At 49.9% G+C, this 27012-nt stretch overlaps 2 protein-coding genes across 3 annotated transcripts; one reads left to right on the top strand and one right to left on the bottom strand.

The window, feature by feature from the left end:
• Positions 1-376: 376 nt before the first annotated feature.
• Positions 377-10516, bottom strand: FKBP6 (FKBP prolyl isomerase family member 6 (inactive)). 2 transcript variants are annotated; one of them, XM_065920386.1, is made up of 8 exons: positions 10460-10516; positions 10244-10361; positions 9851-9940; positions 8705-8907; positions 7370-7489; positions 2114-2308; positions 1881-1990; positions 377-467 (listed from the first exon to the last, which is right to left on the bottom strand). In XM_065920386.1, the coding sequence occupies exons 1-8, from the start codon at positions 10514-10516 to the stop codon at positions 377-379; spliced, it is 984 nt and encodes a 327-aa protein (XP_065776458.1). The 2 variants fall into 2 exon arrangements, with proteins under 2 accessions (XP_065776458.1, XP_065776459.1); XM_065920387.1 differs by lacking the exon at positions 9851-9940.
• A 6587-nt stretch (positions 10517-17103) lies between these two features.
• LOC136158576 (E3 ubiquitin-protein ligase TRIM50-like) lies at positions 17104-25382 on the top strand. The gene is made up of 7 exons (XM_065920388.1): positions 17104-17215; positions 17745-18222; positions 21358-21453; positions 22222-22452; positions 22554-22576; positions 23273-23397; positions 24793-25382. Exons 2-7 carry the CDS (start codon positions 17824-17826, stop codon positions 25380-25382), a joined length of 1464 nt encoding a protein of 487 aa, XP_065776460.1. The 5' UTR covers positions 17104-17215; positions 17745-17823.
• Positions 25383-27012: the final 1630 nt, after the last annotated feature.

The raw sequence follows: 27012 nt of genomic DNA on the forward strand, positions 1-27012 counted from the left end.
ACACCGGTTCGATCCCTGGTCCAGGGAGACCCCACCTGCCGTGGAGCAAACAAGTGTGTGTGCCACAACTACTGAGCCCACGGGCTGCAACTACCAATGACACGCTCCCTGGAACCCATGTTCCGCAATGAGGAGCCCAAGTACCACAACTATAGGGCAGCCCCTGCTCCCACAACTAAAGAAAAGTCCATGCAGCAATGAGGACCCAGAACGGCCAAAAATAAATACATAAAATTATTTTTAAAAAAGAACTCATTTAAGACTGGTGAGGCTAAACCACAATCTTCTGGGAGGATGTATTAAACCCGTTTTGGAGTTAACAGTATTTTCACCTGACGATGGGTCCATCCTGAGGCTTTGTGTGTGTCGCTTACCTTTAGTTTTCTCCTATTGTAGAGCCACTGTCACCAGGAGCAAACATCCGGTGACACATTTCTCTCTCTCTGTCCATGTAGTCCCTATAGTAGCTGCAGGGAGAAATACCCAGTAGTTAGAGAAGTCCAGTATCTGTGGGAAGTAACACCTAGCGGCTAGAATTCTCCACTCAGGGCCAGAAACACCGAAACTTCAGCAGGCCTCAAACCCAATCAGGAGTGGGTGGAAGCAATGCTGGAGGAGGAGGGGACTGGGGGAGGCTCCCAGAGGGCTGTTCAGGAAACACTTGGACAAAAAGCCCACCCTCTGCAAAGACAGCAGCCTCGAAGGTTAGGAGCTGCTGTCAGAGACGCTGTCAGCTGCGTGCAGCTGAGCAACACCTCATACTCAGAGATCTCTCATTTATCTTGAGGCTTTCCTGCTAAAGAATGGTCAGATTCCAAAGTTTTTACACCTTTCTTAACAGGATGTTTATAAATACCAGAAAGGAAACTTCTGTAAGTCTTCAAGGCCTGAAATGCAAATATCTGGATCCAAGCAGGAGGTACACAGACCTTGTGCTTTTTTTTTCTTTTAAATGTCAAGAAAGCTTTAGGGCTTCCTTGATGGTCCAGTGCTTAAGAATCCACCCTGCAATGCAGGGGACACGGATTCAATCCCTTCATGCCTCAGGGCAACTAAGCCCGTGTGCCACAACTACTGAAGCCAGTACACCTGCAGCCCGTGCTCTGCGACAAGAGAAGCCACTGCAAAGAAGACCCTGAACTGCAACTAGTCCCCGCTCGCAGCAACGAAGACCCAGCACAACCAAAAATAAATAAATATTTTTTAAAAAAGAAAGTGTTAACTAGCAATCTGTATTAAACGTTGAAAAATGTTAACGTAAGTAGAGAAACCTCACCAATAAAGAAAAACAAAAGAACACCTTAAAAAAAAACAGTGGCTATAATATGAGGCGACGGAATTATGTTGAAATTTTCAAAGTTTTCTACAATGAATATGTAGCTTCCACAATCAGAAAAAGTTACATTACTGAGATACTGGTATCGATATCACCTGGGTAACAAGAGAGTCATCCTAGGGAATGACTCAGACCTGAAAGAGCCATTTCAAATCAAACCAGCATCTTTAAGACATCTTCCTGCAGTCAGTTGAGCACAGAGGTTCTCAGCTGGCAGGGAAGACTATCTGAAGAATGCTGCCCTTTCTAAAAATCACACTGGCCACCTCTTTAGGGCGCTGCCTGGTGAGGAGGACAGGGAGGTGGGCAATGGTCCAGGTGGGCAATGGTGTGGGGTTTGGAGGTCTGTCCTACGCCCCCACCCCCTCTCCGGAGCTGCGGGTTTAGAGAGCTGAGCACTTCCTAAAGCCAGCTCTAGGGGGCGCTGCCTCCTAACACGGGCTTGGCAACATCGAACAGTCCTTTACCCAAGTGAACAGGCCAGAGCGGCAGATACACCGAATATTTCTTTCTCTGTTTGTGCTCCTGCAAACAGTGGTCTCACCTGGCCAGTTTCTTCAGCTCGTTATTGATGTCGTGATTGAAGGGCTGCTCCCTCTGGGCTCGGACTAGAAAATCCCGGGCCTTCTGGTACTCAGTCATAAGGAGACAAGCCTGCCCAAAGGACAGCGTGTTACCAGCACGCCTCAGGAAAGAGCACCGCGGCGGTAACGCAGCTGACCGCCACTGCGGCCGTTCCCCGAGCATTCCGTCCCAGGTCCCTGCCCTCCCGCTCACCTGCCCACAGCGGAAGAGCGCCTTGGCATTCTTTTGGTCAATGACCAGAGCCTGCTCTCCGTAGCGCAGGGCCATGGTGGGGCGCTCCAGCTTCAGGTAAGTAAAGGACAGATTAAGGAAAACAAGCAGCTTGGCCGTCTCCACCAAGTGCTGCTCTTCAGCGGGCGCTGTTCGCCGGTGGAGGAGCATCAAGGCCTGTGGAAAGGAAGAGACAGGTGGTCGAGAGAAGGTGGTCTTATGTACAGCAAACCCTAAGAATACACACACACACACCCCCACACAATCAGAGCTAAAAAGTGGGTTCACAAAGTTGCAAAACACAAGATCAACATGAGTTAGTTGTATTTCTTTAACAATCCAAAAAGGAAATTAAGAAAACAACTGCATTTATAACAGCACCAAAAAGAATAAAATAAGTGGCAATAAATTTAAAGTGCAACACTTATAACTGAAAAATATAAAACTTTGTTGAAAGAAATTAAAGATCTAAATATATGGAAAGACAGTACATGTTCACAGATCAAAACACCTAATTCTGTTAAGATGGCAATAGTGCCCAAATTATTCTACATTTTCAATTCAACTGCTGCCAAAATTTCAACTGCCTTTTTCGCAAAAATGGTCAAGCTGATCTGAAAATTCATATGGAAATTCACAGGATCCTAAACAGCCAAACAACACTGAAAAAAGGGGGGGTGAAGGCAGGTGGTCAGAGACAGAACAAAGTTGAAAGACTCACACTCTCTAATTGCAGAACTTACTACCAAGCCAGTGTGGTACCCAAAAAGACAGACACATATCAATAGAACAGAACCAGCAAGGCAGATGGAGAGTCCAGGAACAAACCTATGCACATCTAGAATCAACTATTAACAAGGTGCCAACACCACTCAATGGAGAAAGAGTAGACTTTCAGCAGGTGGTGCTATGATAAATGGATGTCAACAAGCAAGAGGATGAAGCTGACTCCTACCTCAGACAACATACAATTAACTCAAAATGAACCACAGACCTAAAGCTAAGAGCTCAGCTGTAAGCAAAACTCTTAGAGGAAAACACGGGTGTAAACCTTTGTAGTCTCAGATAAATCATGACACTGGAAGCACAAATACCTAGAGAATAAATGACCGGGACTTAATCAAAATTAAAAGCTTTTGTGCTTCAAAGGACACTGTCAAGAAAACGAAAGAACAAAATGACTGAAGGACTGATGTTTAAGAAAAATCATTATAACAAGCAGTTACCGGTTTCAGTTGACAACATATAACGGTTTACTGCTGTCATTGTCCATGCCTTCAGATAATTTATTTTGACTTTTGAGTAAAAAGACATCTTCTTCTTTTCAGGAATATACAAAAGTAAAATAACAACCACAGAATAGGAGGAAAATATTACCAAATCACATTTGATCAGGGTTTAGTATCCAGAATAAAGAACTTTTACAACTCCACAATAAAGACAAACAAATTTAAAACGGGCAAAGGATCTGAATAAACATTTCTCCTAGGAAGATACACAAATAGCTAATAAGCATATGAAAAGACACCCAACATCATTAGTCATCAGGGAAATGCAAAATCACAATGACATACTACTTCACACCCACTAGGATGTCTGTAATTTTAAAAAACAGAAGGTAAGTGTTGGTGAGGATGTGGAGCCTTGTATTGTTGGTGGGAATGTGAAAAGTGGTAGCCACCATGGAAAACAATTTGGCAGTACTTCAAAAAGATTCACCATATGACCCAGCAATTGTGCTCCTAGCTATGTACCCCAAAGAACTGAAAACATCAGTCTACACACAACGACTGGTGAACAAATGTTCTTAGAAACATTATTCACAACAGCCAAAAAGTGGAAACAACCCAAACGTCCTCCAACTGATGAACACACACACAAAAGGCAGTGAGATCCCCACAGACTATAGCCAACAGGCGCAGGCTGCCAGGCTCCTCTGTCCATGGAACTCTCCAGGCAAGAACGCTGGAGTGGGAAGCCATTCCTTTCCCCAAGGAAAAGCAATTTCTGACCCAGAGATCAAACCTGGGAGTCCCACACTGAGGGCAGAGTCTTTACTATCTGAGCCACCAGGGAAGCCCCAGGAAGATCCACACAACAGAGTATGTAATTCATCTATAAAAATGAATGAAATACTAATACATGCTATAGCGTGGATAAAACTTGAAACATTATGCTAAGTGAAAGGAGTCAGACAGAAAAGGATAAATATTGTTATTATTCCACTTACATGAGTGCCCGTAATAGATAAATTCATAGAGACGGAAAATAGAATAGAGGTTACCAGAAGCTGGGGGCAGGAGAAGTGGGAGTTACTGTTTACTGGATAAAGAACTTCTGTTTGAGATGATGAAAAAGTTCTGCAACAGGCAGTGGTGATGGCTGCACAACATTCTGAATGTACTTAATGCCACGGGGTTGTATACCTGAAAGTGCTTAAAATGGTAAAATTTATGTTTGGCAAATTTTACCACAATTTAAAAAATAAGTTTTTTTAAAAGGAATAAACTGCTAATACATGCTACAACATAGATAAACTCTGAAAGCATTTTGCTTCCTGAAAGAAGACAAACACAAAGGATCACATGCTTCACAATTCTATTTACATGTAATATCCCAGATAAGCAAATCCATAGAAAGAGTAAAACAGGGATCATCGGGGGTCTAAGAAGGAATGGTAACTGCTCATGGGTTTCGTTCTGGGGTGATGGAATGTTCCAGAACTTGGCAGTGGTAATGGCTGCACAGCCTTGTGAATAAACTAAGGATTACTGAACTGCACACTTAAAAGTGTGAGTTTTATGCTGCATGAATTATAGCTCAGCAACAGTAAACAATAAACGGTGCTGGGAAAACTGGACAGCTACAGGCAAAAGAATCAAACTGGACTACTTACTCAGACCACATACAATTTCAAGATTTAAAACACAGGCTGTGTGCTATGCTCAATTGTGTCAAACTCTCTGCAACCCTATGAACTGTAGCCCGTCAGGCTCCTCTGTCCATGGGGATTCTCCAGGCAAGAACACTGGAGTGGGTTGCCATGCCCTCCTCCAGGGGATCTTCCCAACCCAGGAACCAAACCCAGGTCTCTCTGCATTGCAGATGGATTCTTTTCCATCTGGGCCACCAGGGAAACCCTTAAAATGTAAGGCCTGAAACCAAAAAACTTTTAGAAGAAAACACAGACAGTATGCTGACACCCATGTTAGGAGAACTTTTTTGGATATGTCTCTTCCGGCTGAGCAAACAAAAGCAAAAATAAACAAATGGAACTACATCAAATTAAAAAGCTTCTGCATAGCAGAGGAAACTATCAACAAAAAGGAAAGGCCACCAATGAATGGAAGAAGAAATATCCAATAAGGGGTTATTATCCAAAATATACAAAGAACTCATACAACTTAACATAAAAAAATAAACTGATTGAAAGATAGGCAGAGGATCCAAATAGACATTTTTCCAAAGAAGATATATATACAGCCAGGAAGCACATGAAAAGATGCTCAACAACACCAATCATCAGGGAAATGCAAATCAAACCACAATAAGGTATCACCTCACACCTGTCAGAATGGCTATTATCAAAAAGACAACAAACAGCCAGGAAGAATGTGGAGAAAAGAAAACCCTTGGGCACTGTTGGCAAGAGTATAAATTGATGCAGCTACTATAGAAAACAGTATGGTTACTCAAAAAATTAAACAAAGAATTACTATATGATCCAGCATTCCACTCCTGGGTATTTGTACAAAGAAAACAAACATACTAATTTGAAAAAATATATACACCCTTTGTTGACTGAAGCATCATTTACAGTAGCCAGAGCCGACTCATTAGAAAAGATCCTGATGCTGGGAAAGATTGAGTGCGGGGAAGAGAAGGAGGTGACAGAGGATGAGACGGTTGGACGGCATCACCAACTCAATGGACATGAGTTTGAGCAAATTCCGGGAGTTGATGATGGACAGGGAGGCCTGGCATGCTGCAGTCCATGGGGCCTTGAGTCAGAAACCACTTAGTTACTGAACACCACCACCAAAGTGCCCAATAATAGATGAATATTTAAACATGGGGTACATATACATAATGGAAAATTATTTAGCCGTAAGATAGAATAAAACCTTGCCATCTGTAACAACACGAATGGCCCTAGAGGGTATTATGCTAAGAGAAAGAGTCAGAGAAAGAGAACATGTATTTCCCTCCTTCTCCCACAGAGCCTCCATTTCATTCAAAGCAGCAACGTACTAATTAAACCATACTCTCCAGCTTCCTGTCTGCATACAGCTAAGGGCAAATGGACATTCACCATGGGATATCATGAGAAGTCGGGGTAGGAGAAATTCTGGAAAGCTTGTAATATGAATACACACACCAGACTCTTCTTCCCTCCCTTCTTCCTGCCCAGATGACCACATGATGCTGTAGGTTGAACTACCATCTTGAGAAGGAAAAAGACAACAAAGATACGCTTAAGGGCAGCTGATCAGAGGCCTCTGGAACGTACCCTGATGGCTCTGTGGAACAGCTGTTTATGCTGGCCTTGAAGTGCCTCCATTCTTGTGAGAAAAATTACATCACTAGTTTATTTGAAAAACTTTTTCAGGATTTTGTGGTTCACAGCTGAATGTAAAGCCTGAATGTTTAGGCTCACTATGCAAATGAGACAAAAATTAGAATGCTTCTAAACTTTATCCTGTTTGCCTCTATAGCCTAGGGAGCAGAGTTGGGCACACAGAAAGTACTCATAATACTCATGAACGTGTTACAAAGCAAACAGTGGATTCCTGTCAGCAGAACCTCCACAGGAAGCCAAATCACAATCAGAAGCTTGGCAAAAATGGAGTTAGATTCAGATGAATGTCCACTGTCAGAGAGACAGGAAATGAACATGGCAAATGGGGTAGAGAAGTCAGTTGGTAGAGGACCCAAAACTAGAAAGAGAATTTAAAAAATTTTTTATTGACATACACAGTCAAGTATAAAAGCAAGCATCCAGCTTGATGAATGATCACAACCTGAACACACTCATGTAAACCATATCCGTATTCAAACATTACCAGGTTCCCCTAAACCCTGTGTCCCCTCTCCCAGTTTTTAGCCCTCTGGCATGAGGATTTTTAGGTAAGATTTTTCTTAACAGTTGTAGGTGAGAAGAAGGGACAGAGATAAAGTCTCTCCCTCTTAAAGAAGGAAGTTTCCAGGGTCTAAACTTACACTCTGAAGCAGTCTTACCCGTTTATATCTCGTTCTGGCATCATAGAAACGATTTTGGCGGAAAAGGTAGTTGCCAAACTCTCGTTCAGTAGCTGCCACCTTTAGGACCTTCTGAAGTGGAAACTGACCCTGTTGCTCCTAAGGATCAAAGACAAGGACGTCAGCAAGGAAACTGAAAGCCCCACCGCCACGCCAGTGTCACTACAGCTGTTAGGGCTGTTCCTCTAGACTGTGACCTCTGCTGCCGTGGATGTGCCGAGCACTGGGCTAGGGGCCTGGGTAGCAGTCATCTCTGAATCCCAACAGAAGCCACAGCAGGCAGCTGTCATTACTGCTGTTTTACGGATGAGGGCCAAATGGAAGTCCACTAGTTTAGTCCTACTCAGAGATGCTCCCTAAAGAGATCCTCCCTAAAGAAGCAGTTTCTCACAGAATTAGAAACTGATAGAACTTGCCAAGCACAAAGGTCAGGTCTCATGACAACCGCTCATCCATCAAGCATCTGACAGTCTTGGTCTGCCCAGAGCTCCGCTCGTCTTTCCAACCATGATGCTCTACCCTGGGTACAGGCCAGAATCACCAGTGGGGCCTCTTTTTAAACCGACGTCCTAGGCCCACCCCCAAAGATTCTAAATCGGCACACAAGAGGGGGGACCCAGGTTATCTGCAAGAACCTCTGTTCTGTGAAAAGATGAGAAAAAGGTAGTATCTCTCCCTTGTGGTGGTGACAGTTTAACCAGGGAGACACCATACAGAGATGTGAACCTGGGGAGGATATCTAAGGCCACGTGTACAGCCAGCTGAGACAGCAGGACACGGAGCACACGTGACTGCTGATGATTAGAAGCCCTGTCTGTACAGGATGAGTTACGTGCGAGGCTACAGAGGAAAGGCAGTTTTAAAGTTCTGTTAAGATAGAAACCATCCATCCCACTTTACACCCAGTGTCCTTGTATCCCATTAGCTAGTAGTCCTTTTCTCTCTCAAGGGTCAAGGTTGGACAACAAATTACATAGTCAACCTAGGTATGAGCTACCAATGCTTGACTTGCTGAAAACCAAACAAAACTGAGAAGCAAATACTGTCTTTCAGGGAGACCTAGGCAAATGGTGACAAAGGTCAGCTCAACCTGCTGGTCCATAACAAACCCCTGGCCGAGCACATGTACCCACACATCAGAGCCAGCAGCACTCAAGACAGACATGCACTAGTGAGTGGTAAGATACTCCTCCCCTCCACCTCTCCACCTTGGCCAGACCCTGGGGCTGACGATCATCAGTGGGGTAGGATAATTACCTGAAACCCAAACCCATCTCTCTATCAAAGGGCTAACATCTGTGCTCCAGAACTTACGGCCGAGAGGGCACAAAACTTGTCCGACTCAGCAGAGTCCAGGAAGTCAAGCAACTCGATCTCAAACAAGACGGTGGTATTTGGGGGGATCAGGGGAGGGCAGCCCAGCGTTCCGTAGGCATAGGTGGGTGTGAACAGGAACCTGGCCAGCTCCCCTCTCCGCATGCTCAGAAGGCCCAGCTCCATGCCCCACAGTGTGATATCTGGAAGAAGTGACAAAAAATGCGGTGGAAGCTGGCCCAGGGCCCCCCAGTGCCTCCCCCTTCACATCCACATCTCTTCGAGAGGTATCCCCAAGCCTTCTGCGTTGTTGTCCCAAATCACCACCACCCCCAGACTCCTCCAGCCTCTGCAGTGTCGTGGCCTTGACATCTTTGTTCACGTAGTTCCTTCCTCCTACAATGTTGTTCTCCCACCCCCTCACGCCCAACTTCTACTCTGAGCGAACTCTTATTCAAACTTTAGGGCTCATTTCAAATGCCCCATCTGACGTGAAGTATTCCCAGCTGAAATGAACTGTGCCTCCATTAAGCATTCCCACCAAACACTGCTTATACCTCCCCAAATTTCACCAGGTTAGTTGTCTGGAGTGTGTCAATCTCTATGACACTGGCCCCACCCTTTCTAACCATATGAGTACATCCTTTCTTTTCACTCTGCCTTGTGGAATCGTCATTCAACAAATGTCTTCATAATAAACAAAGAAGTATGTAGCACCCCTGATTACATCATGAATGCAAAGATAACCCTGCCACGGAAGCCAAATACCTAGGTCTCAGAGGAGAATGTGGAAGCCACATGGCTGGTTTAGCAAAATCCAGCCTCAGAAAAACTGACTCAAATGCTCTGGACAGTTTTCCGGTCCTCAGGCACTGCCCTGCATCAGTTCCCCCAAGCAACTTTTTTTTCCCAGCTCCTTATCTGTGCTTAGGCTTCCTGGTGACTCAGATGGCAAAGAATCTGCCTGCATTGCAGGAGACTTGGGTTCAATCCCTGGGTAGGAAAGATCCCCTGGAGAAGGGAATGGCAACCCACTCCAGTACTCTTGCCTGGAGAATTCCACGGACAGAGGAACCTGGAGGTCCAAGAAGTCAGAGAGTCTGATAGGACTGAGTCCCCAACACTTTCACTTTCATCTGAACTTACCCTCTCCAAGTTTCATGAGCCGAGGAGTTTTCCTAAAGCAATTAGAATCAAAAGGCTTGTCCATGTGCTCCAGATATCCAGAATATTTCACTAGGAAAGAGGAAAGACACTCATGCCTCCATATCAAATCTCTCAGTCACACAGAAACAATATTAAGTACTTTAAACTAGGCCCCCAGCCCATGATTGGAAAAAGCTTTGCTCAACGTTTATATGCCTGCCCTTTGGCGGTGTGGCTCAAGAGTTGGGCTGGTGGGCCTCCCAGAGCCCCTGTTCATGGCCGTCTCACACAAAGGGGTAATGGGTTCCCCTCGCTTATCCCTTGAAACCCAGCACTCGGGCATCGCCAGCCTCCCAAGGGCAGACGGCACCCGGGCCTGGCCGCCATACATACCGAGCACGGAAGCGTCCGGTGTCACCAGCTCTCCAGCTCCCTCTCGAATGACATCCTTCAGCACGCCCCGGTCCCCCGAAATGTCCAGCATCCTTTGACTTAAGCGCTGGTACGGAGACTTATGGGGGATAAAACACACCACCTCAGAGCCCTGGACGGGCACCCTGACTCTGGTGGCTCCAACCAACCCCTACTCCCCAGCGCCCGGGCCCTCACCTGGCTGGGGGAGTCGTCTCTTTGTAGGACTCCCGGGTTCCGGGCGCTGCCCCCCATTTCCCCGCCGCCTGCCCCCAGGCCCCGCCGCCCTATGCCCCACAGCCACGCGGTCGCCCTTTTATACCCGGTCTTCCGCGTCCAACGGTAGCAATCCGTTCAGGGGCCGCGAGGAGACGTTCATCGCTCCGCTCCAACCGCCGCCAACCGCCAGTGGGCGCTCGGGGAGTACGCCAGACCACGTGTGCGGACACCCGGAAGGTCACGTGGTGGGGGCAGGTGGCGGGAGTGGGGGTGGGGCACGCACAGAGCTGGATCCCGCGCTACTTGAGGCCGCGTGGGGCATGACGGGACACGTGGCAGGGGCGCGGGGAGCGTGACGCAGCTTGCGGCGAGGGTACAGTGCATGGGACGTGCAGGTGCTGAGATCAGCCGCCGGGTACGTGATGGCCAAGTTGCGGACACATGGCTGGCGGGACACGCTACAGAGGACAAGGCTCCAGACGCGGGGTGGGGATAGGGACTGCTGGAACGGTCAGGACCACCGATGTGGGTGATTTCAACCCTCCCTTCTTCTCCTTCCCGCTCCAGGGACACATAAGAGGCGGACAGCACTCTAAAGTCAAACTGCCCAGTTCCTGCAAAAGCAAGGTGATGCTGGGCCTGCCCCTGGCCATCAGCAAGTCTGCCTCACCTGTGTGCTCCTGGTACAAAGGAAGAATGGCCCGGGATCCTACCCACCCCAACCTGTTCCTTACTTCCTCCCACTCTTGCCAAGTTGAGGACTGGACGCCATTGGGCTTCCCCTCTCTCCTGCACCCATCTTGCCTTGACTACTGGATCATTTCATTTCGCTTAGGTATGTCCCTAAATCCCCCACCCTAAAAACAAACAGGCCTCTCTTTGTCCCAAATCTCCCTCCTGCTACAGGTGGTCTCATTCCTCCTCTTCCAGGGAAAAACTTCTCAAAAGGGTTGCTGCAAAGGCTTTCTCAACTATTCTGTCTCCATCGCCTTACTCTTCATTTTCTTTTCCACTCCAATACCATTTTCCCAGGGTTCAGGCCACCATTCACTCTTCTTGTTGCCAAATCCCTTAGACTCCTCTTTGTCCTCCAGTTCCTGGACTCTCTCATCAGCGTTTGATGAAGCTGACCTGACCTTTAACTGCCTCTTTTGGCTTCTGTATTTAGTTGGTGTTTTTTTTTTTTTTTTTTTTTTTTTTTTGCCTCTTGTAACAAATGACCTCAAAAGGAACTGTTTTAAGCAATACATTTATTATCTCACAGGTCTGGTGGTAGAAGTCTGACACCAGTCTTGCTGGGCTAAGATGGAGGCATCAACCTCCCTCGAGGCTTTGGGAAAGAATCCACTTGAGAGCCCATTCAGATCATTGGCTAATCCAGGTCTCTGAAGCTCTTGGCTCAGGTCCCTGTGTCCTTGCTGTCAGCCAACAGTGACCCTTACCTTTTAGAGGCTACTCTGTGGTCCTTGCATGTGGGCCCCTACATCTCAAGAGTCAACAGCAGCTTGCTGATTCCTTCTCAGGCTGGGAGGGAATATTACATGGTTGATGTTTTTATAAGCTTGCCTCCTCCTCTTAATCTGTCTCTGACTCCAGCCAGGGCAAGTCCTATGTTAAGGGGCAGTATGATTAGGTTGGACCCACTGTGATAATTCAGCTCAATGACTGTAATCATTACATCTTCAAAGTCCCTTTTGCCATCTAAGGAAGCATATTCACATATCCTAAGAATTAGGGCATGGACATTCAGTGGGTTTTGCTGGTGGCTCAGATGGTAAAGAATCAGCCTGCAATACAGGAGACCCAGGTTTGATTTCTAGGTCGGGAAGATACCCTGGAGGAGGAGATCTTGCCTAGAGAATTCCACAGACAGAGGGGCCTAGCGGGCTACCGTCCATGGAGTTGCAAAGAGTTGGACACGACTGAGCGACTAACCCACACATGTCCTTTCGGCAGTCATTCTTCCTGCCACACTTTCCTGGCCACCACACTCTCCTGATTTTCCTCCTACCAGCCCGGCTGTCCCTTCTCAGTCATCCTCCTATTCCTGATCTCTGAACATTAGCAGTCGCAGGGCCCTGTCTGTGGACCCCTGCCCTTCTCAATTCCCAACCCCCGAGAGCCCAACTATTCCCACAGGTTTACGTATGTGATACCCCCAGCCAGCCTAGAGCCTCCCTGGGCACCAGGGCTCCAGGTGTTTTGAGTCAAATTGACTTTTCCAGTGGCTCTCAAAGTGTAGTGCTTAGCCCCCCATTTCCCAGCAGCAGTGTTGCCTGGGAACGTTTGAAAATTAGGACAAAATTGGGTCTGTCCCCGTACTCCTGAGTCGGCATCTCTGGAGCCGGGTCGAGAAGCCTCTGTTATAACAAGCCCTCAGGACACGACTGAGCGACTTCACTTCACTTCAGGTGATTCTTAGGTCTACTGAAATCTGCAGACTGCTGGGCTACTCAGTCACTCCACCTGGTTGTTCTTAGGCATCTGACTCTGGCATCTGCCTTTTTCACCTTGATCTTGGCATCACTGTCCATCCACCCAGGTGCTCAAGTCACTATGATCCATATCTACACAGTGGCCAGAGTGATCTTTAAAAAATAAAAATCAGATCACATTCCCTTGCTTTAAACCCCGCAGTAGCTCCCACTGCCCTTGAAATTAAATCCAAACCTTTGTCCCGATCTACCAGGCCCTCCCTGCCGGCCCCTCTGACCTCATCTTCTGGTGTTCCCTCTGACTTAACTGTGATCCAGCCCCCCAAGCCTCCTCTCTGGTGGATCTCGTAAATACGGTTGACCTTTGAACAACAGGGATGTGAATCGCAAGTGCCCAGTTATACGGGGATACTTTTCAGCAGTGGATACTAGAGTATTGCACCCCCCTACTGAGCTCTTTCCAGCCTCAGGTCCTTTGCACTTGTGCCCCCTTTGACTGAGGTACATTGTACCTCACAGTCCTGCCACCCTATCTGCCTCTTATCACACTGTTTACTTCCTGCAAAGCGTTTAACACTATTCTCTCATTTATTTGTGACCTGCCCCTATGTATTATAAACTCCAGAAGGACAGAAGCTTTGTCTTGTTTTCTGTTTGATACTCAGTCGTGACTTTTTGCGACCCCGTGGACTGTAGCCCACCAGGCCTGTTCGTCCATGGGATTTCCCAGGCAAGAATACCGGAGTGGGTTGCTGTTTTCTTCTCCAGGGAATCTTCCCAACCCAGGGATCAAACCCGGGTCTCCTGCATTACAGGCAGATTCTTTACCGTCTGAGCCACCCAGCACAGTGCTCGACATAGGAGGTTCGCAATAAATATTTGTTGAATACAATAAAATTGAGTCTCTACCTGCCTATACCAGACCTTGGTCTAGCTTGTCACTGGGGAAGCAGCCCTACCCCTCCTGCAGACATGAGTGCTTAGACTTGCAGTGGTGGTGGCGTGTTGGTCCAGAGATCCTTGTTTCTTAATGGCCACCTCTGTCTTGTCCATTCAGTGATTTCCCACCCCACTTCTGTGAAATGCATAATATAGTGTGACCAAAATATTTATTGACTGTATGACAAATATTTAGAAAATATTTGTCTTTCTAAACCATTGAAAGACTTAAAAAATTTTTTTTATTGAAGGATAATTGCTTTACAAAATTTTGTTGTTTTCTGTCAAACCTCAACATGAATCAGCCATCAGTTCAGTTCAGTTCAGTTGCTCAGTCGTGTCCGACTCTTTGCGAACCCATGAATCGCAGCACACCAGGCCTCCCTGTCCATCACCAACTCCCAGAGTTTGCTCAGACTCATGTCCATTGAGTCAGTGATGCCATCCAGTCATCTCATCCTCATAGGTATACATATATCCCCTCCCTTCTGAACCTCCCTCCCATCTCCCTTCCCATCCCACCCCTCTAGGTTGATACAGAGCCCCTGTTTGAGTTTCCTGAGCTGTAGAGCAAATTCCCGTTGGCGATCTATTTTACATATGGTAATGTAAGTTTCCATGTGACTCCACACGTCTCACCCTCTCCTCCCCTCTCCGCATGTCCATAACTCTGTTCTCTATGTCCCTTTCTCCACTGCTGCCCTGTAAGTAAATTCTTCAGTACCGTTTTTTCTAGATTCTGTATATATGTGATAGAATACGATATTTATCTTTCTCTTTCTGACTTAATTCACTCTATATAGTAGGTTCTAGGTTCATCCACCTCATTAGAACTGACTCAAATGTGTTCCTTTTATGGCTGAGTAATATTCCATTGTGTATATGTACCACAACTTATTTATCCATTCATCTGTCAATGGACATCTAGGTTGCTTCCATGTTCTAGCTATTGTAAATAGTGCTGCAGTGAACAATGGGATACATGTGTCTTTTTCAATTTTGGTTTCCTCAGGAAACCCAGGAGTGGGATTGCTGGGTCATATGGTGGTTTTATTCCTAGTTTTTTAAGGAATCTCCATACCGTCTTCCATCGTGGCTGTCAATTTACATTCCCACCAATGGTGCAAGAGTGTTCCCTTTTCTCCACACCCTCTCCAGCATTTATTGTTTGTAGACTTTTTGATGACGGTCATTCTGCCTGGCTTCCCTGGTGGCTTAGATGGTAAGGTGTCTGCCTGCAATGTGGGAGACCTGGGTTTAATCCCTGAGTCGAGAAGATCCCCTGGAGAAGGAAATGGCAACCCACTTCAGTACTCTTGCCTGGAAAACTCCATGGACTGAGGAACCTGGTAGTCTGCAGTCCATGGGGTCGCAAAGAGTTGGACACGACTGAGCGACTTCACTTTATCAACTTTATTCTGAGTGGTGTGAGGTGATACCACATTATAGTTTTGATTTTCATTTCTATAGTAATGAGTGGTGTTGAGCATCTTTTTATGTGTTTGTTAGCCATCTGTATGTCTTTGGAGAAAAGTCTGTTTAGGTCTTTTCCCCACTTTTTGATGGGTTGTTTGTTTTTCTGGCATTGAGTTGTATGAGCTGCTTGTATATTTTGGAAATTAATCCTTTGTCAGTTGTTTCATTTGCTATCACTTTTTCCCATTCTGAGGGTTGTCTTTTCACCTTGCTTTTATAGTTTCCTTTGCTGTGCAAAAGCTTTTAAGTTTAATCAGGTCCCACTTGTTTACTTTTGTTTTTATTTCCATTAGTCTAGGAGGTGGGTTATAGAGGATCTTGCTTTGATTTATGTCGAGTGTTCTGCCTATGTTTTCCTCTAAGAGTTTTATAGTTTCTGGTCTTACATTTTGGTCTTTAATCCATTTTGAGTTTATCTTTGTGTTAAACCATTGAAAGATTTTAATAAAAATGTATTAAAATGTATTTAATAAAAATAAAAAACCTAATAATTCAATATATTGACTAAAAACTTGGACACAAAAGAATATATAGGTAATTCTGTTTATTTGAAATTCAAAACCAGGCCGGGGATTTTCCTGGTGGTCCAGTGGCTAAGGCTCTGAGTTCCCAATACAGGGGGCCCAGGTTTGATCCCTGGTCAGGGAACTAGATCCCACATGCCATAACTAAGACCCGGCATAGCCAAAAAAAAAAAAAAAGGGGGAAGCCAGGCACATTAATCTATGATGATATAAGTTAGGATAGCGGCTCCCTTTGTTAGGGGTTCTGACTCGGGGACATGTGATGAAGGCTTTGGGTGCTAGAAATGTTCTGTATCTTGACTTTTTTAAAAAATTGTTTTATCAGTTTATTATAAAGGATATAGATGAATAGCCAGGTGAAGAGGTATGTAGGGCGAGATCCAGAAGAGTCCAGAGCACAGGTGCTTGGGTTCCCACGGAGCTGGGGTGCAACACCCTCCCAGCATCCAGAACCTTCTCTGTATCTGTTTTTTTTAATTAATTACTTTGGTTTTTTTTTTTTGGTTGTTCTGGGCCTTCGTTGCTCCTCCTGGGCTTTCTCTAGTTGTGGTGAGCAGGGGCTACTCTTCATCGTGGTGCCCGAGTTTCTCATCACGGTGGCCTCTCTCGTTGCGGGCAGAGCACAGGCGCGAGGGTGTGCGGGCTTAGTAGTTGTGGCTCATGGCCTTAGTTGCTCCGTGACACGTGGAATCTTGCCAGCCCAGGGTTCAAACCCATGTCCCCTGCATTGGCAGGCAGACCCCTATCCACTGTAGCACCAGGGAAGTCCGGTCCTCTGTATCTTGACCTTGAGAGTGCATGCACATGTATAAATTGTACTTCATATGGTTAACATTTGTGCACTTTATAGAAGGTATACATCAATTTTAAAATCTAGGTAAGCAAGAACGTCTTCAGAGTTCTGGAGAGAGAGAGGGAGAGATGGAAATTCAGAGAGAAGTGTGTCAGAGCACGAGTCCACTCCCTTTTGGGGTCTGTGAGGTGTGAACGGGCACCCGGCCCCTCTGTCTCCGACCCTCCCCCAGGCCTGGCCAAGGTGAGCACCTGAGTGCCGCCCTTATCAGGGCCGGCCGAGCAGGAGCTCCCTCCCTAATCCCGTGATGTGGCCCAGCCTCCACCTGATTCTCAGCGACCTTGAGGGCACGGGGCGTTTCTGGGAAAGGGGAGGAGGAAGGGGGCAGAGACTAGGTAGAACAGGTGTCCAGCTGTGATCCCAGGTCTTTGCACCTGCCATCCCGTCCTGGGGAGAAGAGGAGGCCGAGCGGATCGGGTCAGTGTTGCTGGTGTGAGGCCCCGCTGGAGGGCGCGGAGGATCCCGAGAGGCAGTGCGGGGTTCTCCCTGGGGCCACTGCCGCCTTCTGGTGAGATGCTGCTCTCTCAGTCCCCATCGGTTTTTACAGGGGAGCAGGGTGGGAGCCCCGGAGACAGCCCCAAGGTCCCAGCTCCTGGACAGTATTGTTCTAAGACAGGACTCTGCTTCAGAATGGCCTGGGGGTGTCTCTTGTAAGCACAGATTTCTGGGGCTCACTGGAGATATGTGATGGCGTGACTCAGGAAGTCTGTTGTAACTCTGCTTCCACTAGCCGCTCGCCGGTTTGAGGACTGATCTAGAGACTGGGAAAGACCTTGGCTTGTTTCTGCTGCCCCATTCTAGGTCAGGACACCCGCTGGGCTGGAGCTTGCATTGTTGGTGTCACTTCAGGAGACCCTGCAGGTGGCCCCTTTCATGTTTACCTCCAAATCTGAGTTTAAAACACAGGCACCTGGACCTCCAAGTGACCGTTCTTTTCATTTAAGCCCTTTGATTTAAAGATGGGAAAACAGACCCAAGGTCATCGTGGGTCAGGGCTGGAATTGAAGGCTGGCGTCCTTAACAACCTCTCCTTTCAGGGCCCTTGGGGCTGGGGGCCAAAGGAGTGGAGGGAGCCGGCTCCAGGCAGGCCACCGTGGGCCCCCGCAGGCACCGTGGATGGCGTGGCAGGTGAGCGTGCCCGAGCTGGAGGACCGCCTGCAGTGCCCCATGTGCCTGGAGGTCTTCAAGGAGCCCCTGATGCTGCAGTGCGGCCACTCCTACTGCAAGGGCTGCCTGCTGGCCCTGTCCCGCCACCTGGCCTCGGAGCTGCGCTGCCCCGTGTGCCGGCGGGAGGTGGATTACAGCAGCTCCCCGCCCAACGTCTCCCTGGCCAAGGTGATCGAAGCCCTGCAGCTCCCCGGGGACCCGGAGCCCCAGGTGTGCATGCACCACCGGAACCCACTCAGCCTCTTCTGCGAGAAGGACCAGGAGCTCATCTGCGGCCTCTGCGGCCTGCTGGGCGCCCACCAGCACCACCAGGTCACGCCCGTCTCCACCGTCTACAGCCGCATGAAGGTGGGCAGGGAGGCCACTGGGGGTGGCAGGCAGGAGCGGGGCGGGGCCGCCCCGGGGGACACGGAGTCCGATCCTGCACCCTTGGCGTCATCACGTGGCACATGGGTGCAGGGCCAGCCCCGTTCCGATCACCTTTTGAGTAGTGGTTCCAGTCTCCAGGTGCTGGGGCTTAGGCGATGCACAGGATGGAGGGCCACCTGCATCACAAGCTACTGCCCCCCATCTCCAGCTTTATTTTTCTCTGCCACTTTCGTTACGTTCTCGAGCCCTTCAGGGACTTCACTCCGAGGCAGGTGAGGGCAGGGACTTAATTTCATCCCCTGGGATGCTTCCGCACCTAGAGCTGTGCCAAGCAGGTAGCAAATGTCCAAAAGGTCTTTGTGGAATCAATGGATTCCTGCCCTCATGGACCCTTGCCTCAGAACTAGTGGATCACCGTTTTAAGATGAATCATAATAATGGTAGCATCTTAAGTTAGTCTGTTGATCTGAGGTTTATGAAGAGTGGGGTTATTGTTGTATTTATAAATGAGGAAACAGGCTCAGAAAATGCATGAGGGTCTCGGTCAAGGTCATACAGTTGGTCAGTGGCAGAGCTAGGATTCAAACCAAGGCCAGTTTTTCATCTCCCAGGCAACCGATCAAGGAAGGGCAGAAGGGCTCTTGGAGGTAAATTGTCATAGGGTACCTGGCCTGGAGTTTGGCGGTGGGGACAGGGGGAGTAAGGACCAGGAATGACAAAGTTCAAGAGACGAGGGTGGGGACGGGGCAGGAGGAGGGAGGTGCATCAATGTGTGTAGGCAGAGTGGCCTCTGAAAGCTGCTCCCGGGATTTCCTGGCTGAGTGCTCTGGGCAGCCTTTCTTTGCCCCTTCAACCCTGGGAGACGAGTGGGAACGGAGCTCTAGTGTGTGCTCCGGGTGGCGCTGGTGTCCATGGTACAGTGGTGGGCAGGAATCCCACTCCGCACCAGCACTCACAGTCTGGGGGTCTGACACCATCCCGTGTGCTGCTGTCGAGGTTCATACAGGCAGTGGTGAGCCCAGCTGGAACATGGGTGGTCAGGGAAGGCTTCCTGGAGGAGGTGGACTGCTAAACTGAAACCTGAACCCTCAGGAGGACTTGAAGGGGAGGGTTATACTTGAAGCATTCCAAGTATAAAAAGAACACGGGCAAAAGACCAGGGTGCAAACGGCTTGGCACATTTAAGGAATTAGACATTATTCTGTTCAGCTCAAGGGAGAGTGAGGTGGGAGTGAGGGGAGGCGAGCAGGGGCCAGCTCAGGAAAAGGCCTGTGTGACATGAGAAGGGATTTGGGGTTTATTCAGACGACCAGTGTTGGAAATGTTTAAACAGTCATGATGTAGCCCAGTCTCTCTGCCAGAGGGTAGACTGGAGCGTGAGGCTGGGAATAAGAGATTAGGTAACCTACATGCAGGTGGTCTTTGCAGTTCGAGGTGCAGAGAAGGCTGACCAGGCAGTCTGCAGGGTGATGGAGAAGACGTTGAGAATGCCCACCAGGAGCTTCGGGGCTTAAGATTTGGGTAGAGAACCCCGAAGGGGACAAAGAATCCACAGAGGACTCAGGAGCACTGGCTGCATGCGGTCTTCTGAAAATTGGAGGAACAGAGCATTTTGACAAGAAGGAAGTCACTTGTGTGAAATGTCAGCTCAGGATTGAAAAGAGCCAGTCAGGTATTGCAGGAAGAGTTGGTTACCTTGGCAAGAGTAGTTTTAGGGGGCTGTGAAAGGAGGAAGCAAAATTGCAGTGCAGTGAAACTGAGTCCAGTTTTATGAGCAGAGGGCTGCCTGGCAGAAAAGGAGACTTGCGGGAGCTTGTCATCTCTGGCTCGGAGCTGGGAGGGTTGGACCCTAGTTTTTGGTTGTGGGTTTTTGTGATCTCAAGACCCCTGTCTGTGATACAACTAAATTCAGTTCCTTCACCAGATCTTTTTTTATTTTTTAATTTTTTTTGACATGGACCATTTTTAAAGTCTTTATTGAATCTGTTCCAATATTGCTTCTGTTTCATGTTTTCGTTTTTCGGCCATGAGGCATGTGGGATCTTAGCCCCCAGACCAGAGATCGAACCCACGCTGCCTGCATTGGAAGGTGAAGTCTTAATCACTGGACTGCCAGGGAAATCCCCTCAGATCTCTTTCATGCATTCCTGTTTCCTCCTGTGGATTGAGATCTTGAGATACTTTATTTGTGCGATCTGTTTCCACTCACAGTGGCCCAGTTGATGAGAAAGAACTAGCACCATCTCTGTTTGCATTGGGATGGTTACTATTGCTGTGCCCTTCTCAGACGCCTATGAGCTCGGATGTCTTGTTATGAGAGCAAGAACTTTGTTCATTCATCTCCATGCTGGTTTTATTTTCTTCTCAACTCCCTTCTGGAAAGGCTCTTGTAGCTGACTTCTGCTTGGGCACGATCTAAGTCAAAGCTTCTGCACGGTGCATGGGCACAGACCAGCTGGGCTCCCATCACGTCGTGCAGCCAGATGGTGGTCTAGGTGGTTCTGGTGGACCACTAAAGTGAGGCTGGATATGGGGCCAGGGCAGCCCAGAGGAAGTGAGTTTATTGCAGTCTGGAGGCCCTAAATCCAGGCTGGGCCCAAGGCTGCTGGAGATGGATTCAGGTCTTCATAGGGAGGGAGGGGTCACCAGGTATAACCCGGGCCACTGCATACACTGTTGACTTCACTTGGGGCCAGCCTTTTTGTGATAACTCTTGATCAAATGTTCACTAATTCTGGACCTGCTGGTGCGCAGCAGGTTTACCAAGTGGGTACCCTACAGGCAGCATTCCACGCAGGGAATGTTGACCTCAGATTGACAGTCGCCCTGCATGGATGTTGTGTGGTGACTTGTGGTGGCTGTAACAACATTTAGCGTCTCTGTCGATGTCACAGAGAGGGATGACGAGGAGACCCTCCTCTGTCTGGGCAGTTGCTGCCATTAATGTGGAGTATTCTTGAATAGTCTTACCTGTCTGGGGGTTGAGGGTACCCAGGTAGCTCCCTGGTTCCACTGGGAGTGCTTGTGGTTGTGGGGCTGCCCCCTGCCCTGGCCGCGGGAGCTGGGAGGGGGAAGGGGTCATGGCTCACAGAGCCATGGCCCATTTGCCTCCAGGAGGAGCTAGCAGCCCTCATCTCCGACCTGAAGCAGGAGCAGAAGAAGGTGGATGAGCAAATGGCCAAACTGGTGAACAACAGGACTCGGATTGTGGTGAGTGCCCCTGCCCTCAGCGTCCCTTGCCCAGGGCCAGCCACCACCCCTTCCCTTTACGGGAACCCGTGCCTTCCCTATAAAGCCAGAATTTCAAAGCATTCCAGGCGGGGTGGGAAAAAGCGCACAGGCTCCCGGGGGAATTCACCACAGTTGTCAGGGCTGTCTCCAAGTTGGCCTGTGTCCTCCACGTCCTTGGGCCCGAGATAACTCAGCCCAAGTCCCGGAGGTAAACAGCTTAACGCGTGGGCATGACTGCCCGGCCCCTGCCACCTGTGTCTGTTTGACCTTGACAGCCTGTGCGATGCCCTCCTGGTACCTTCAGAGCGCAGGCATCAGGAGGCCTGCAGCCCTTAGGGGCTGACCGCCTTTCCTAAATGAGGGGCCCTTGGGGCTGAGAGAGTGTGGAGCCCAGGCCCTACAGGTAGTCATGAAACAGAAACAGGAGACCAGCGTCCTTGAAAGTCAGCTCAGTGAATCTTCCTCAGCCCGGGGAGGGAGACAGCATCACTCGGTCTGATGGAGACGGAGTCACTGTGCTGAACTGGGTGCTGGGAGCCCAACCTCTACCCTGCCACTGCTGCCCTCCCCCGGGGCTGCATCCGGGGACCCAGATGCAGTGTGAACACCCCGGCAGGAGTCAGCCCTTGGACTTGGGGATGAGGACCAAGAAGGGTCGGAAGGCCCCAGGAAGGCCTGAGCTGCCAGGCTCTGGGGACGCCGAGGTCAGCCTCGGCTCCTGCTTTGACCGGCCCCTCCCTGTCCCAGAATGAGTCCGATGTCTTCAGCTGGGTGATCCGGCGTGAGTTCCAGGAGCTCCACCACCTGGTGGACGAGGAGAAGGCCCGCTGCCTGGAGGGGGTGGAGGGCCACACCCGCGGCCTTGTGGCCTCCCTGGACATGCAGCTGGAGCAGGCCCGGGGCACTCGGGAACGGCTGGTCCAGGCCGCGGGTGTGCTGGAGCAGTTCGGCAACGAGAGTCACCACGAGTTCATCCGGGTGAGCGGACAAGGCCCCCGCGTCCCCAAGAGCCTCCCCCTTCCTAACGGCTTCTGCACGGCCTCCTCGGTGCCCTAACCCGCCTCCCTCTTGTCTTCCAGAAGTACCACGCCATGGCCTCCAGGTATTCCCCATGCACTTCCGGAGTCGTCTTCGGCCACGTTTATGAGCATCTCCCTGTTTGTTTTTTTTTCCCAATTTCCATTAGTCTTAAGGACAGTTGGGTTAGAAGCATTGGCTTAAGTGAACGGCTAGAGGATCTGATTGGCTGAGTTTGGTTTCCACTCCAGCTGGAGCTGGGGGCGGGGTTCCCCTGATTCAGAGGCATGCTCTTCAAGCAGCGCATCAGAGCCACCTGGAGGGCTCTTTAAATACAGATGCCTGGACCCCCGTCATCAGTTCTGAGTCAGTAGGTCTGTGGAGAAGGAAATGGCAACCCACTCCAGTATTCTTGCCTGGAGAATCCTGTGGACAGAGGAGCCTGGTGGGCTGCTGTCCATGGGGTCGCATAGAGTCGGACACAACTGAAGTGACTTAGCAGCAGCAGCAGGTCTGGGGTGGGACCCAGATCTGCTGGGTCTAACAAGGCCCAGGTGATGTGATGCTGCTGGTCCCAGACCTGCGCTTTGAGAGCTACTGAGGTGGAGTGTTTCCGGGATGGAGGCAGGGCCCCAGAGAGCAGTTGGTGGGGGGACATGATGGGCCTCTCAAGTGCACGGTCTTCTGAGCGGGGACTCGGCTGGTTGGACCTGCACATGGATGACAAGGCTGGGGTACTTGGGTGAGCATCTCCGTCATCACTGTGAACCTTTGACCCCAGCCCAGAGCTCCAGCAGGCCCGACTCTCGGAAGGTGCCTTCAGCCCCATCTCCTTCAAGCCAGGCCTGCACCAGGCTGACATCAAGCTGACAGTGTGGAAAAGGCTTTTCCGAAAGGTTCTGCCAGGTGAGCCCCCTGGCCCAGTCCTTCCATTATATGAGGCTGAAGGGAGGCTGGGGCCGCTGACAGTGAGGGCGCAGGGCTGTGCTTCCGCCAGCAGGGGGTGCTCAAGCTCAGCTCCATCTCTAAGTGGTGACTAGGTGAGTGGTGTAATTTCTGAGACTTGGGTTTCCCTTTAAAAAAAAAAAAAAAAAATTTGGCTGCGCTGGGTCTTAGTTGCGGCTCATGGGATCTCTGAGTTGCAACCTGTGGGATCTAGTTCTCTGACCGTAGGTCGAACCCCTCCCCTCACCCCTGCATCGGGAGCTCAGAGCCTTAACCCCTGGACGGGAGAGAAGTCCTTGAACCTGTTTCTTTGTCTGTAAGGAGATCCCCTTGCTGGGCTGTGTGGTTTCTAAATAGATTAGTGCGATTTGTGTGCTCAGTCATGTCCAGCTCTTTGCAACCCCATGGATTGTAACCTGCCAGGCTCCTCTGTCCATGGGATTCTCCAGGCAAGAAAACTGCAGTGAGTTGCCATTTCCTACTCCAGAGGATCTTCCTGACCCATGGATCAAACCTGGGTCTCTTGCATTGGCAGGCTAATTCCTTACCACCTTGCCATGTGGGAGGGTGTGTGTAGTTTAGCGCTTAATAAATGGCAGCTGCTGCTTTGCCAAAAAAATAACTCAGACATTTAACTCCTTCATTACTAGCACACGAGGGAAATCAGACTGATTTCACCCAACAAAGGCAAAAACAGGATCGCTATAAGAGGAGGAGGAGGGGGCTTCCCTGGTGATCTAGTGGCTAAGACTGTTTTCCCAATGTAGGAGGCCCGGGGTTCAATCCCTGGTCAGGGAACTAGATCCCACATGCCACAGTTAAGACCCAGGGAGGCCAAATAAATATATTTTAAGAAAAGGGAAGAAAGGGGAGAGAAAAAAGACCTGCAGATAATCTCTGAACTATGAACATTGTTTGCACATTTTGGATAGACACTGGTCAGCTGACAGGGAGCACAGAGGTTGTTTGGTATAGTTTGTCCTTGACTGGGCTGCTGGCATACTCACAGAAGCCACTGCAGTTGTTAGAGTCTCCAGAAAACCTGGGGAGTGGAGCTGAGGCGCCCACGTGACAGGCTGTCTCCCAGGTCCTTCCATCGGCACCTCCGCTTTAGGCAGAGTTTTTGGCCGGAACGCCTGGGCTCACCATGGCCCATTCTCCACCCCTCAGGCATTGCTCGATCCTTCAGAGAATCGGAATTGCCTGCTCTGGCCCCACCCTTGCCAGGCCCTGTCGATACAGGGATGAGGGACTCGGTTCTTCCAAGGAGCTCAGGGCGTCCCGCTGGTCTCCCTTGGGCAGGGCTGGCCGCCTTCTGCGCGGCTTGAACACAACTCCCCTCTGCTCTCCCCCCAGCCCCGGAGTCCCTCAAGCTGGACCCGGCCACGGCCCACCCGCTCCTGGAGCTCTCCAAGGGCAACACGGTGGTGCAGTGTGGGCTCCTGGCCCAGCGGCGCGCCAGCCAGCCCGAGCGCTTCGACTACAGCACATGTGTCCTGGCCAGCAGGGGCTTCTCCTGTGGCCGCCACTACTGGGAGGTGGCAGTGGGCAGCAAGAGTGACTGGCGCCTGGGGGTCATCAAGGGCACGGCCAGCCGCAAGGGCAAGCTGAGCAAGTCCCCAGAGCATGGCGTGTGGCTCATCGGCCTGAAGGAGGGCCGCGTGTATGAGGCCTTCAGCTGCCCCCGGGTGCCCCTGCCTGTGGCGGGCCACCCCCACCGCATCGGCGTGTACCTGCACTATGAGCAGGGGGAGCTCACCTTCTTCGACGCCGACCGCCCCGATGACCTGCGGCCACTCTACTCATTCCAGGCCGACTTCCAGGGCAAGCTGTACCCCATCCTGGACACGTGCTGGCACGAGAGGGGCAGCAACTCCCTGCCCATGGTGCTGCCACCACCCAGTGGGCCCAGCCAGCTCTCCCCACTGCAGCCCACCAAGCTGTAGGGCTGCCTTTTCGCTTGCCACGGGGGCTTGAGGGGTCCTGCTGACTCCGGTGAGCGGAGGTGATGACTTCTTGTTTGGGGAGGTCTTTGCCTGGGTGCCCCAAGAAACATTTATTATTGGGAGAATGCCTACAGTAGCCAGGGGCATGTTTATTAACCTCTATCTGGGCTATTAACCTGCTTATTAACCAGCAGAGCCAGGCCTTGGGGTCCAAGGATCAAGCTGGGCTTCCCTTGTGCATGCATGCTCAGTCACTTCAGTCATGTCCGACCCTTTTTGACCCCATGGACTGTAGCCCGCCAGGTTCCTCTGTCCATGGGGATTCTCCAGGCAAGAATACTGGCGTACGTTGCCATGCCATGCCCTCCTCCAGATCTTCCCGACCCAGGGATCAAACCCACGTCTCTTATATCTTCTGTATTGGCAGGCAGGTTCTTTACCACTTGTGCCACCTGAGAAGACCAGCCTTCCCTCAGCCCCTCCTAACCATGATTGCTGCTTACTCTTCCTCCTGAGGGTGGAAACACTCCCACACATAATTCCCCCATCACTATGAACTTCAAGGATAATAAAACAGATGTTATTTCTTCCTTGTCAGATGATTTGCAATGATCAGTTGCTGCCCATGCATGCTGCTTTATGCTCAGGTCTTTAAAAGCAGCTCTAGTCTCTGGTGGGGCCGCATCTCACAGCCCTTTGATTTCCACACCATCCTTTCTGGTGTGGGCAACAAGGCCTCCGTGAGCTGCTGCCTTTGACTAATCTTCCTCCTGCCATCTGTGTAAGTAATAATCAAAAGCTGCTTCTTGTCTCTTTTTTTGAAAATTTAAAAAAATTACTTGTTAATTTTTTTTTGCCATGCTGGGTCTTCATTGCTGTGCGCATGCTTTCTCTAGTTGCAATGGGCAGGCTTCTCACTGTGGTGGCTTCTCTGGTTGTGGAGCACGGTTCTAGGAGCACGGGCTCAGTAACTGGGGCTCCTGGGCTCCAGAGCCAGGCTCAGGAGTTGTGGTGCACAGGCTTAGTTGCTCCATGGCATGTGGAATCTTCCAGATCAGGGATCAAACCTTGTGCCCTGCATTGGCAGGTGGATTCTTAGCCACTGGACCACCAGGGAAGTCCTGCTTGTTGTGTCTCGATCAGCTGCACCTGTCGGGCGTCGGCCTTGGTTACTGCATGCGTGATGCCTTCCAGACTTGGTGTTCGGTTTTGTAGCTCTTCCTTCAATTCCATGACTGTACCTCTGCTCTCCATCCTGCGTGGCCCAGTGGGCTGGCCTCACTGGAATGCACATCATTCTGGCTTCCTGTTGAGTTCAGCTGATGGGAGGGGCTGGCAGGAGATCCCAGGGCAAGAGAAGGGAGTTCGAGGTACTTATTTTCTTGTTTTTCTGCCTACTGGGCTATGCATGCAGGGTTCCCCCTCTCTTTGCAACTCTTTCAATATTCCTGGTGGTGAAGAGCGCTGTCGCCAGCCCTGAATTCTGCACCATCACCCGTAGGCCCCCTCACCTCTGACTGTTCTTTTTAGAAAGAGTTCCTTCTTTAAACTCTCCTCAGCGACTCCCTTGTGTGTACCACCCTGCCTTCAGCCAGACCATGATGGACATGATGGCATACTTCTGCACCCA

This window comes from Muntiacus reevesi, chromosome 2, assembly GCF_963930625.1.
Source record: "Muntiacus reevesi chromosome 2, mMunRee1.1, whole genome shotgun sequence".
NCBI classification, from domain to species: domain Eukaryota; kingdom Metazoa; phylum Chordata; class Mammalia; order Artiodactyla; family Cervidae; genus Muntiacus; species Muntiacus reevesi.